Genomic DNA, 12554 nt, shown 5'->3' on the forward strand with positions numbered 1-12554 from the left:
GTGACATAGTAAATGTGAATAATTAGTAGCAAATGGGTGTGCAAGGTGTCTGCTTAAGCATAATGACTGCACGTGGCTGGTTTGTGTTTGTGCAAATGCATTGATGGCTGTATCTGCATTAATGCAAATCCTGAGATGGTTGTTTATTCAAATCAAGCTTCAGTGCTTGCAGTCCCAATCATTGATAAGCTGCTGTCCAATTGACACAGATTTATTTCTGAGGAGAGTGTGAACAATGTTTGAGCTGTTGCAAGAGCATAGCTGTGTTAAAAACACATCTGCTCAAACAGAAAGTGGAAAATGAATCTCAAAATAACGACAAGATGTTACTGTCCAATTGGATTTCAGCCGCTATGTGTTAGAATGTCAATCTTTGATGGCCAGGGCCTTCTATATCAGTGGCGCTAGCCAACCTAAGTTCAATTATATTAGCAATGGGAGTTTCTTTAACCAATCGGATTTCAAATTTGTCTTCCAGAGTCCTCTGAGCTGGCCCACTGAGCATTTTTCTGTCCTCTGATTGGTCAGTCAGAGCCAAGTGCTTTGAGCAATCTGCACATTAAATAATCATCTTCTATGAACATCATATAGTCTGCTTCCAAATTATGCCTTTGTCATATTATTATATATTATATTTTGCTTCGGCCCTGCTCCAGATGACTTTTGTTGCACAAGTTGCATGCCATTGGTAGTTTTAAGATGTAGATTAAGTTAAATAAGTCCCCACTGACAGCTCAGGCAACAAAAGCACCGCCCGCCACTGTTCAAATCATGTGAAGTCGCCAACTCTTACATATACTGTAATAGTTGTAACATTCCTACCCAGGGTATGCGGGGATAGCAGGCTGAGGCACAGCTGCCCGCACAGCACTGTAGACAGGCCGCCCCCGTCCACGAAGGTGAGCGCCTCGGAATGCAGCTGCTGCCGCTGCTGTCGTGGCTGCTGCAGCTGCAGAAGGGTAGGGGAACCCTGGGACTGGAGAGGGTGACGGAAGAGAAAGGTTTTAAGGTAATGTATAGGGATGTGGAGTGATTTTATATTGTACAGAGAGGAATATAACGTGGAGGCACAGAGTGAAGTTAAGCAATGGAACAAAGCCAAGAGATATACTAAAGCCTTCAGGGATTCATTTTAATAAGCAGCAGCGGGGACAAGTGCTAGGCAAGCAGTGCATTAATACAAAGTAAAGACTGGAAGGTGGGTATGAATGTGAATAAGGAATTAGGATGAACGTTTTACCTGCATAGAGCTCTGGTCCGTACACAGCCCCGACCATTGGGCTCAATTTCCACCCTGCTGAACGTCAAAGAGGAAGAGCGTTGGGGAATAGTTGAGGAGTTGCAGTTTTTCAAGAGCATAGACACAAAAAACACAACAGCATTGAAGATTTGGAATTGAGCCAAGAACACAGACCAACTAGTTTGTTTTGGATTATTAGGTGAGTTCAATGCCACATCGTTAGTGGGTCAATGTGGTTGTTACCGTAAGGCAGCGTGCTCAGAGCCTCTCCATTAGGGTAGGGGCTGACGATTTTCTTGTTAGTCATCACCCTGGCAGTGGCGTTATTCACCTGGCAATGGAAGGACACACAGTCAAAGGCACAAAGACAACAACTGGACAGACCACACTCAAGCAGACTTAAATGTAGATGACTTCATGAGACGGCCAATGCTATGTTGTGTAGTATTTTTAGATAATAGTTACACTGGTTTGCCTGTGATTCTGTGCTGCAAGTATGCGTGCCTAGTCAATCTGCAGTGTCACTTGATGATGACTATGTACAAAAGTGGGTGGGTACAGTTGTGGTTATTTCGCATTGTCATGCAATTAAGAGCGAGCTGTCTGGTAAAGATCTGACGATTCCTTGCGAGATGTGAGTGCTGCCACAGGTTAAACTGGTTATAGCGCTGCAGAGACTATATAGAGAGGAGGACATTTTTTTTGGCATGCACAAATGCATGGTGGTAGATATTTCAGTCTAATAAAGAGGCTATCCTATCCAAGATGGCTGATTAGTACTCTTCATCTCTGAGCTTGAAGCGATCACGCTACGCTTCCGTAATTTATCCTCATCTGCCTTTGATGAGCTTTAAGAAGAAGAGAATCTAGCCCTCTGCCCAAGCTCCTAAATCTGACTGTGCCACAATCCTAGGATTTATGACCTTTAAGCAAGATGAGGGGAAAGTGTGTGTCTGACAAAGAAGAAGTGAGACCAAGGAATGAGAGTACTTGTGTGCTCATAGACGCTGTGCTCCCATTTAGAGACCATTAATGGCGCGGACTGCCATCCATATTGCCTCTCTAACTGAGTCATGTTCTTTATCTGCTGAGCTTCATTCACATGGAAATGAGGTTTGCCTTCTTTCCCCCCCTCATTGCAAAGGACAAGGTCAGTGGCAAATGATTCAATTAGCTTAGCTTGCCTAGCTGTCTAATGCAACTGCTGTAGGCGTCTGAGCCAAGTAAATACATTAATGTGGAACATTTTGTATCAAAGCAAAAGTGCATCATGTCAGATGTTTAATGGAGCATAAGTGTAAACTTCAACTTCAAAATTCCAATATGTGGCTGTGTTTGTGCAATGAATGACCAATGGAAGAGGGTAACCTGACAGGAAATCATGCAAATCAACAGACGCAAATGGAAGGTAAATCTGAAAATGTTAAAAGGTTAATAAAACAGACTTTCCTGTCCCTTATCCCCACCCAGTCCATTGTAACCAACAGACCCAGATCAAATATAATCTCAGTTCCATATGAAACCAAATCTGTGGGGTTTACACACCTAAAAACAAATACAAACAATACAAGGGAGAGTAAATGGGGGTGCAAAAACATTTCTTTTACAAAATCAATAATCATATAACACAAATTACAGGCAGCCAATTATGGGCGCATCACATGACCAAGAGTGAGTAAGAAGGAAAAAAAAAAAAAAAAAAACTAGAAAGAAAAATCAGCCAATCAGCAAGCGTCGGATGCAGCATAGAGACCAATCAAAACAACCGCAGCACTCCCACATCAAACACATGAGACAAAAATGGTAAAAACAGGTGTGTTGAGAGGAAAGGATGCAGGTGAGAAGTACAGAGAACACAGCCAGTCCATATACAAAATTAAAGACAAGGGATCATATTACATGAACAACACAAAAACATGTTTAAATCCAAATATATATATATTTAAGTATATGAAGGTGCATCATTCAATTAGATCTGGTGACCATTCTCCTGAAGATCTCATATGGTGGGTTGAGAAACAGAGCACCAAGGGATGGATGGAACTAAGAGTGAGAGATGATAGAACAAGAGAGAGAATTAAGAGAGGAGGAGAAAGAGAGAGAGCAATTCTCATTCCCAAAAAGGAGAGAAATAAAATGGACATGAGACACTGTGCCAGGCAGAGAACTGTGTGTCACAAACTAAGACCAGTACACTATGACTATCACTACAACTACTAATACACAGACAATCCACTACAAGAATACCAAACCAAAAGAAGAAAACAAAACAGCAGCAAAATAGAGCCCCAAAAAACAGCAACGTAAACCCCGCATCGGTTTAGAGACGCATATGGTCAACAACACAGCCTGATTGGTGAGCTGGAGGACCCTGGCTTCATTTCTAATGGGATTATTAACACAAACAGCATTCAACAGATTTAGAGGGGATTTGTTTTATGGATAGTCCTGGTGGGTCTTGGTGTTAGTCAACTACAATTTAGGCAGAATCAACCACTTTATGTCCACAAGGTATTTTGTATTTGGTTAAATAAAGTGCAACAATAAGATTGGTTGGTTGTAAAGTCATTCTTAAATCTGGAAGGAATAACAGAGTTCGGTTTTCTTATATTCAAAGGGGCTCAAGTTGTTTTAAGAGCATCCCAAAGTTTTAATGGAATCTAGGAACCAATTAGAATTTCTTCATGAAGAATATGACGGTTCCATATATCACCATTTTAAATGGGTCAAACTTACTAGAATGCAAAAGGCGAGCAGGTCAATAAAATGAAGAAATCAGCGGTCTGCAATCACTGAAAGAAAAGTGTTCGAACAGTAACTAAATATATATAAAAATATTACATATATATTAAAATATATATATTTTAATTAATCAATAGGATGAATACTTCATCCACTAATGGATAAGCAGAAAGACTATGGAAAGCTGTGTCATTGCATAGAGGAGGGTGATTACATTCTATCATTCCCAGTGAGGTGTTAATGGCATGGCGCGGGAAGAGGGGGGGAATGGGTGCAGAAAGTATTACTGTTACACAATCTCGACTGTTGCATATGGTCTCTGTGTGTGCCATGTTGTGAGTGTAAAATGATATGTACAACAGCTGTCTATCTTGGTAGGTAAATAAAATGTGTGGGCCTGAGTTTAAGCTCCCGAGAATGAGAGAATAACAATGGTAACTTCACAATCTGTGCATTGTACATGTTGATAAAAAAAAAAAAGAGACCCATTTTGGGGGTGAAGTGGAAAGGGGATCAGTTCAGTGATGAACGTTTGTACACAACTTACCATTGCAGCAGAAACAGCGAGCGGTTACCATGGAGACTGACAACAACACACAGAAGTCGTCAGGGAAACAGAAAAAATATAATAAATAAAGGAACAAATAATCCAGGCAACAAAAGAAAGCTAGACGTCATCCCCTCACCATCCATGTCAAATAAAAACCTGATAGCAGCAGTGTTGCAGTTCAGAGGAGAAGGAGAGAGAAAGAAGACAGAGGAGGGAAAGGGAATGGTAGCCCTCAATGCTTTATTAAGTAGTGTTTCTCAACCCTGGTTCTCGGGGCACACTATCCAGCAAGTTTTCCATGTCTCTATACTCCCAACACAGGTGATTCCAATGACAGCTCATCAGCAAGCTCTGGAGAAGACTGATAACGATCTTCACCTGGGTTGGAACCGGGAGACATGGCAAACAGGCTGGATAGTGTGCCCCGGGGACCAGGGTTGATAAACACTGGACCGTGCACCTGTAGTGGTCAGAATGAGAAATATATATGCTTTATCACGAAAAACTGCATCCAAACGCACTTTTTGTGACATGGTTGCATTAAAGCAAGCTTGTGATAGCTCCCGGAACATATTTGTTGAGATGCCATGACAGCTACTGCTTGCAGCCTTATTTGTCAGCAAGGCGCGAAGCCGTGATAATGTGAATGTAATGTTGAGCCAACCTTGCTTTAACCCAGTGTTTCTCAATTCCGGTCCTCAGGCCCCCTTAGCCAGCATGTTTTCCATGTCTCCCAATTGCAACACAGGTGAGGATCGTTATCAGGCTTCTCCAGAGCTGGCTGATTAGCTGTCATTGGAATCAGCTGCATTGGGAATTGGGAGACATGGAGAACAGTCTGGCTGGGGGGGGGGGGGGCGCTGAGGACCCGAATTGAGAAACATAACCCAACCACTGGCAAAGGGCTAAAAATGTAGCTAATAGATAGAACAAATTTTTACCCATTATATGAAAAAAAAAGGTAAAGGTTCTCATCAGTTACATGTGAAGATGAGTTGATTCATCTTGATGTGGTAAAGTTAATCCACAAGAGAACAGTAGTGGACTTGGAAAATTGATTTGTGTTAAACAACTTTCAGTTTTTCCAGACCAGTCACCAAAAAAAAAAAAAAAAAAAAAAAAGAGTGCTATAAAGAATCTAGAGTCAACCAAAAAAAGAGACATTAAATGGCAATAAAATTGTAACAGATTAGAGCAATTGGTTGCAAATAAAAGTGAAATAATGAAAATGACAAAAAGACAAAGTGACTGGTAATGAAAGAGTTAAGAGTGTAGGAAGACAAGGATGACATGACAGTAAGAAGGACAAGGATGGAAAGGCCAAAGTGCAAACTTTTTTTGCCTTTTCTCTTTCAAGTTAAATCTACAAATTATTACACCTTAAAAAAAAAAAAACGTGTCATACTAATTTGTGTCATCCATTTTATTGCAAATTGTGTTTTTATATCAAAACGGAGCTGGTCAAGTCCACAGCTTTGGGGCTGGAGTCATTGATGAACATGGTAATTATTTTAATATTTGATCTGCCACAAGAGGGTTGAACTTGCTTATGGTCAATGTCTGCCCAAATGAGAAGTGTGTGGCAACATGGAGAAGTGGGGGCTGAGAAGGTTTTTCCACACATACCCATGCAGTGATGATCAAACTCAGATGAGCCCCATTTGGATGAGATTAAACATGCATAACTACACCATTTGTGACACACGCTAGTGCTTGTGTTCAAATGCCCGATTAAAACTCTGCGCTGCGGAGGAGCTGACACTTCGTGTTAAGACTCCATCTCACATCTCTGGTCCTTATGCATGCCAGATCCATCGCACCAGCATCTACTGAAACTCAAACAGAAGTAGCCTCTCCCTCCCACAGCCCCTTGAATCAGTGGGTGCTGGGTCTGTGGATCTCACTTTGCTTTATCTATCCTTCCCTCCTTCCTCTCTTTAGTTTTTCCTCTGGTCACTTGAGATCTCAATTTATTGGAAGTTTGAGGTTTCTGGGGTTGGCATAAGACTCTGGTTTTGTAAGGGGTTTTGTTGGTGCTGGATTTCACTTTGATGGATTGGATGTACTGGCTTCTATGGATCTCACTCTGCCTTATCGATCCTTCCCTCCTTCCTCTCTTTAGTTTTTCCTCTGGTCTCTTGAGATCTCGCTAAATTTGCTGGAACTTAGAGGCTTCCGGGGTTGGCGTAAGACTTTGATTTTGTAATCATGGGGAAGGCAGGAAGTGTTTGGTCGGTGCTGGATTTCACTTTGATTTATCTTTCTTTTCTCTTTATTTTTTTCTGACCTTTTCTCTGGTCTCCTGACCATTTAAACTTCACGACTCTGGCAAGATTCTGAAGTACCTGGTTAAGGCGAAGGGTAATGGGATATTTATAAGGCTTTAGGTGAATTAATGAGTATAAATTTATACGTATTTGCACGCACACGCACGCGCACGCACGCACACACGCACACACACAAAAAAAAAGAAAAGAAAAAAAAGAGCAATGATGATAAGACGTTGAATCGGTAAGACTACCGAATGAACAATTCTGAGCTCTTTAAAAAAAAAAAAAAAAAAAAAAAAAAAAAAAGACTCCATCTCACAGATGATGGGCCAATACACAACTTAAAGCGCGCGACGGAATGAGAGCGTAATGAGATGAGTGGTTGTGCTTCCGCCTGTTGAACAGGGGTGTGCTGTGGTCTAAGAGATTTAAAATCACTTTCTCCAAAACAGGGATGCACCAATACATCTTTTTTAATAGTACAAATTGAGTATTTAAGTATTTGCTGAGGTACGTGATAATGCCATTAAGTCTTGCAATAGCGATGAAAATGTGTTTTTAAACCAAAACAACGTTCAAATATATAATACTGCTACACAAAAAACACCCAAAATATTATACTATGACAGTTTTCCCTCGCTACTTCATGGCTCACTTATTGCGGATTCATTCTATCGCGGATTTTAATTTGGCTCCATAACACAATAAGTCAATTACTACATACACGATTGCCCATTGTAAAACGAAGGTGCTTCGAGGCATTTACGACATTTCGATGAAAATAAGCATTAATATTAACACTCATAAGCATAAAGTATAATTAAACGAATTTTACGGCATTCCTGCTTGACAATTCAACATAGATGGCATGGACTGCATTTCTATAACTGCTCCATAAAGGGCGACATTGTTTCGCTCCTAAACAGGAAGTAGCCTACGTCGGCGGAATCATAACATTTAAACAAAAATAAGCATTAAGATACACACTCATATGCCTAAAGTATATTAAAAAGAAGCTTACAGCATTCCTGCTTGATAACTGACCTTACCGTGGCACACTCCTCCCCTCTGACACTGTTCGGGCATGATTAGTGAAACGGCATGCACTGTAATGGCAGTTGTCGGATCTTCCTTATGATTTCTCGGTCAGGTATTTTCAGGACACCGATATTTCTCTTCAAAGCAAGCACGGACATTTTTCGTAGTTGTTTGAGGGTTTAGGGAAGGGAATAAACCGGACAGTGTCTCTCTTACACAAGCGGTGACTACCGCAGGATGCCGGTTAGTCGATTAGGATAACGGTTATCACTCTTACACAAGCCCTGACTACAGAGTTTAACCATTTTATTGATTTTTTTTCGTGGCTTTGGACAACCACGCAATGCACAACCAGGAGCTGGATTGCTTTTGTTTATCCGCAGCAAAACGCACGTGCCGTCGCAAACGCGTCATGATTGGCTTACTTGGTCATGCGGGCATGGTTTACGATAAGGTCAATTCCATGTGGATGGCAGTAGATTGCATTTCCAAAGTGCTGCGGGAAGAGCGACATGCTTTATTTACAAACAGGAAGTATGCTGGCGGAAACCGGAAGCTTGTTTAATGACAATACTTTTCCTTTAAACATAAATAAAATAAGTAATTGTCCATCCAGAAAATTAGTAAACCTTTTTAAATGACAAGCAAATATGTTTAACCTTATTATTAAAAAAATAAAAATAAAAAGACATCGTGGAAATTCACCTCACTGAAAAGTGAGGGAACACTTTAGAAACAATTTGGGTAAAAACTGACATTTTAATATCCAACGACATGTTTTTCTTAACAGTCTTGCCGTACATTTCACTGAAATGTAACCTGTAACACAAGGCACTTTAGTTATGTGATGCCTGTGTCTGAATACTGAGACACTACGTATGTAAAAGGCACACATAGATAAGAGGTGAAGAAGAAATAACAAACAGAATAACATGGTCTTTTGGTTATAAGCTAGTATGAATATGGACACCATGTTACCACTGTGCGGCAACTACAAAATGAAGTGAGTCAAAAGACATAAAACTGTTCTTGAGAATACCACGTTATAATATGAAACTGCGACAGGGCAACTAAATTTAAACTTTACTGAACCATCGCTTACTTTTGTTTATTCAATGTGCCACCGCTGTGGCTTCATGATGGGAACTTAGCTTGCTTGGTCGGAACCAAGCAATGCAGGTTTGAGCCCATGACGGGCCTCAAATGTTGGTACTTGCTGGACGGCTCCATTAGTTGCCACTCGAAAAGCATAAAAAGTGGCGTCACCTGTGTTTACAATAGAATTTCTCTACAAGGCCAACATAACTTCTGCCCAGATGGTACAGTACAACACAGTGTGTCAGAAGTGGTATCTATCGGTGCATTTTCAAGAGTATGAGTACTACACCGGTACTGATATCGGTGCATCCCTACTGGACCATAAGAAGCATAAATCAATCACAGCTATGATCAAGTTCAAATACAGTCTGAAAACATGTTAGGATTTGCTGATTATAAGTAAGATCCAACTGAGAGGGCATAGCTAGATTATTTGTGGCTAGTTTGGATTATTATTATCGTCACACCGGGCTAGTAATGTAATATCAGAGCTAGCTTAGTAGAGAGCAAAGTTAGTTGTAATTGGGCCACTTGCATGGATACATTGGAGGTCTGAAGCAAAGTGATTTCTTCGCAGCGCAGAGTTTTAGTCCAGGAAAAAAAAAAAGTATAACAGAACTTAGCAGAAATTCTCCACCTATCAAAATTTGGCCACATACATGCTTGGTTAAGACTCGCAGTGGCATGTACCAACAAGTCAACAGTTATGCCGACTCAACAAAATGTTTTATTTTTATACAGATTAACATTCCAAATAATCACAGAGTAGTTATTCAGTCAAATTGCAATGAAAAGACGACTGTGACCTACCCTGGTGCAACATTCCATGCTAACAAAACACAACCCCATCACCAAAACTAATATGTACAACAAACAGCTTGAGAATTTACATGCAAGGGAAGAATCTGCGCATCCGGATCAGCTCTCGGTTAGACTATACTGTATATTCCCATAGGAAAATACCAGTCATGCACAATTAGGCTCCATCAACTTCACTCATGCCAGTGGAAAATAGTAAGTCTCCTTGAGACACACTAAACATTTAAGTAAACCATTGTAAACATATATATCAGAGTTAAGAGTCAGAATGCTTACTTTAAGAATGTTGTGTTTGTTGCCAACTTTGTTATTGAAAACAGTTCACCAAATTCTGAAAAGACCAATTAAAGAGAATGTTTACCAGAGCAACACCTGCAAGATAGGAGAACTTCCAGACAGCACAGCCGCAAATAGAAGTGCCTGGCCTTTTCCCAGTCCAAAGGAAGAATGTGTAAACCAAACCCAAGATGTGCCCTGTGCCAGCCCCTTGTTTCTTCAAGCCCATGCAACCATAAACAAACATTGCACCAACTACTGCTTCATCACTCACTACAGCCCGATGTGACTACTTGAAACAAAAGTACAACGGTGCATGCAACAAACTTCTCTCAGAGTTATAATTGCTTGCATGCATTATTATTGGGTTGAGACACAATCAGCTTAAAGCAATGCAAGGGACAAGACAGGCTGCCACTTCGAGTAACTCCATCCATATCCATTCAGCTTGCTGATTGATTCAAAGTGGAGCTGACAGAGGATGTTGTACCAGTGGATGCAGGCCGCTATCTTGTATTTGCAAACGCAACAGAAGAACAGAACACAGGACTGACAGGGAAAAAGGTCCAGCCTTCATCCGTCATGCAGGTCCTGCCGACACTCGCTCTCACACCCACGCACACACGCACGCAAACACACACAAATGGAAGTCAGCACATTTAGCCCATGCAGAGCTCTTGTCCTACAGTAACCTGGGTCAAGAGATCCAAAACAGAACAGATACAAAAATCAGAATGAAAAATGACTTAACAAAACATTTGTAATGCACTGTATAGGTCTCTAGTACAAATTAAGACACAAAGTGAACATGCGTCAGTGCTGCTGTGATTCCCAGCATGCTGCTTTTGCACAAGGTGCCACAATCACCACTTAGCCACAATATCAGGAGCGGGGAACACACGATTTATTGTACACCGGGGAAGAAATTCAGAGCATCCGATAGTAATCTGCCATGCATTATCCTTCCACTGCATTCCTCTCGTGCCCTCCGGTGCCAACCACAGAGACATCATTCCAATTGTTGGTGAAAAGTTCTGGTATCAATGTGGCCACATGTTGCACATCAAAAAGCAGAAGAGACAACAGCTTCAAGAGGGGGGTGGAGAAAAAAAAAAATGCTGCAGAGGAAAAGTACCCCAGCATGCCTTAAATATGTGTTCTTGCACCCCCAATCAGTCTCACCACAAAAAAACAAAACTAAACGTAAAAACAAATATTATAGCGGACCAGGCAGTGGGATATGAATGCGCTGCATTAGAGCGTTATCAATACTAGCTAGCTAGCAATCAGGGGTTCTACAGAGTTAGAAAGGCAGAAGAGACAGGACAGAACTGCAGTGGACACAGATGGGAAATTACCTCAATCTTCCGACCTTCCACCAATGTGCCATGGAGCTTCTCGCGGGCTTTCTCTGCATCAGCGCTGGTCTCAAATGTCACAAAGCCAAAACCCTGTGGTGCGAAGCACAGGTCAAGAAAGTAGGCATAGTCTGATTCGTTTTAGGGGAATGAGCAGCACACACACTTTTCACAATATTCCAATACTGAATGATATTGGATTACATTTTTAGAGCAACGTATTCATTGTGGAAGAAAGCGCATTGCTAGGTTGGGTCAGTGATCAAAATTGGATGGCTTCGCTTACCTTTGAGCCCCTCTCATTGAAAATAATTTCTACATCCAGAATCTTCCCATATTGCTGCAAAATAACACATAGTAATTACATTTTTTTTAACTAACAATAATTTTACTTGAATTAGATATTCTGACTTTCAAGTACAACTTTTTGCACTAGAGGTCACTATTGTACATAGGACACATTGCAGGTATTTTGTTTGTTATACCTTTCTCCCTTTCACTCCACTTAGTTTAACACACTTAACTGCCCAATAAAGCATCAAGAGCACAACCATCTCATTCCGCTGCCTTGCCAAAGAATTCCTAATGTGTCTTGACTGATCTTGTATTTATGGTTACACAATTGTGAGATCCTTACCCCAAACATCTGCCTGAGATCTGGGTCACGGAAGCGGAATGGGATGTTTGAAACATGGAGACGTTTGGGGGTTCCTTTGGCCTCTGGCGAGTCTCCTCCAGATCCCCCTGCTGATGTCCCTCCAGTACCACACTGGACAGCTGCCTCCCCTTGGGAGCTCTCATCAGTCTTAATCTGTGGTAGAAGGCAGAAGGTGAAAGAGGATGGGCAAAACGGGTACAGATAAGAGGTAAGGTAAGAGTGCACTAAATAGTCTCATTTGTTAAAGCTGCATGAATGACAATCAGCTAAAAGCTAAGCTAAATGAAAAACAAGAAGTTCCTCATGCATTATAGTTCTAATGTTCCCACAACAATCTTCACCATGCTCTTTTAAAGTTATCTTTTTATCCTATCCCGGTTAGCAAACCATCTATTCAACCATTTTCTATACTGCTTGGCCTCCCCAAACAGTAAAGAAAATGGTTGCGGATGAGTGTCTGAGTGAGAGGTGTTTTCACCTTGGACTGGTTGTTTTAATTTTATCA

General features: G+C 41.1%; 1 protein-coding gene and 1 long non-coding RNA gene across 8 annotated transcripts in view; both read right to left on the minus strand.

The window, feature by feature from the left end:
• LOC144004148 (RNA binding protein fox-1 homolog 2-like) overlaps nt 1–12554 on the minus strand; it is a 78155-nt gene that overhangs the window by 13100 nt on the left and 52501 nt on the right. For 6 of the 7 annotated variants that reach the window (XM_077501146.1, XM_077501174.1, XM_077501138.1 and 3 more), the window contains 6 exons: nt 12029–12202; nt 11678–11731; nt 11392–11484; nt 1484–1571; nt 1241–1297; nt 823–976 (listed from right to left, as the gene is read on the minus strand). In XM_077501146.1, the coding sequence (XP_077357272.1) occupies nt 823–976; nt 1241–1297; nt 1484–1571; nt 11392–11484; nt 11678–11731; nt 12029–12202 (620 nt within the window). The remainder of the gene's footprint in view (nt 1–822; nt 977–1240; nt 1298–1483; nt 1572–11391; nt 11485–11677; nt 11732–12028; nt 12203–12554) is intronic. The other variant, XM_077501155.1, reaches the window with a different exon arrangement.
• Nucleotides 1579–7066, minus strand: LOC144004180 (uncharacterized). The gene is made up of 3 exons (XR_013279227.1): nt 4530–7066; nt 3977–4032; nt 1579–3283 (listed from the first exon to the last, which is right to left on the minus strand). It is a non-coding gene; the product is annotated as an uncharacterized LOC144004180 (long non-coding RNA).

The sequence above is a fragment of the Festucalex cinctus genome, chromosome 1, assembly GCF_051991245.1.
Source record: "Festucalex cinctus isolate MCC-2025b chromosome 1, RoL_Fcin_1.0, whole genome shotgun sequence".
Classification (NCBI taxonomy): Eukaryota; Metazoa; Chordata; class Actinopteri; order Syngnathiformes; family Syngnathidae; genus Festucalex; species Festucalex cinctus.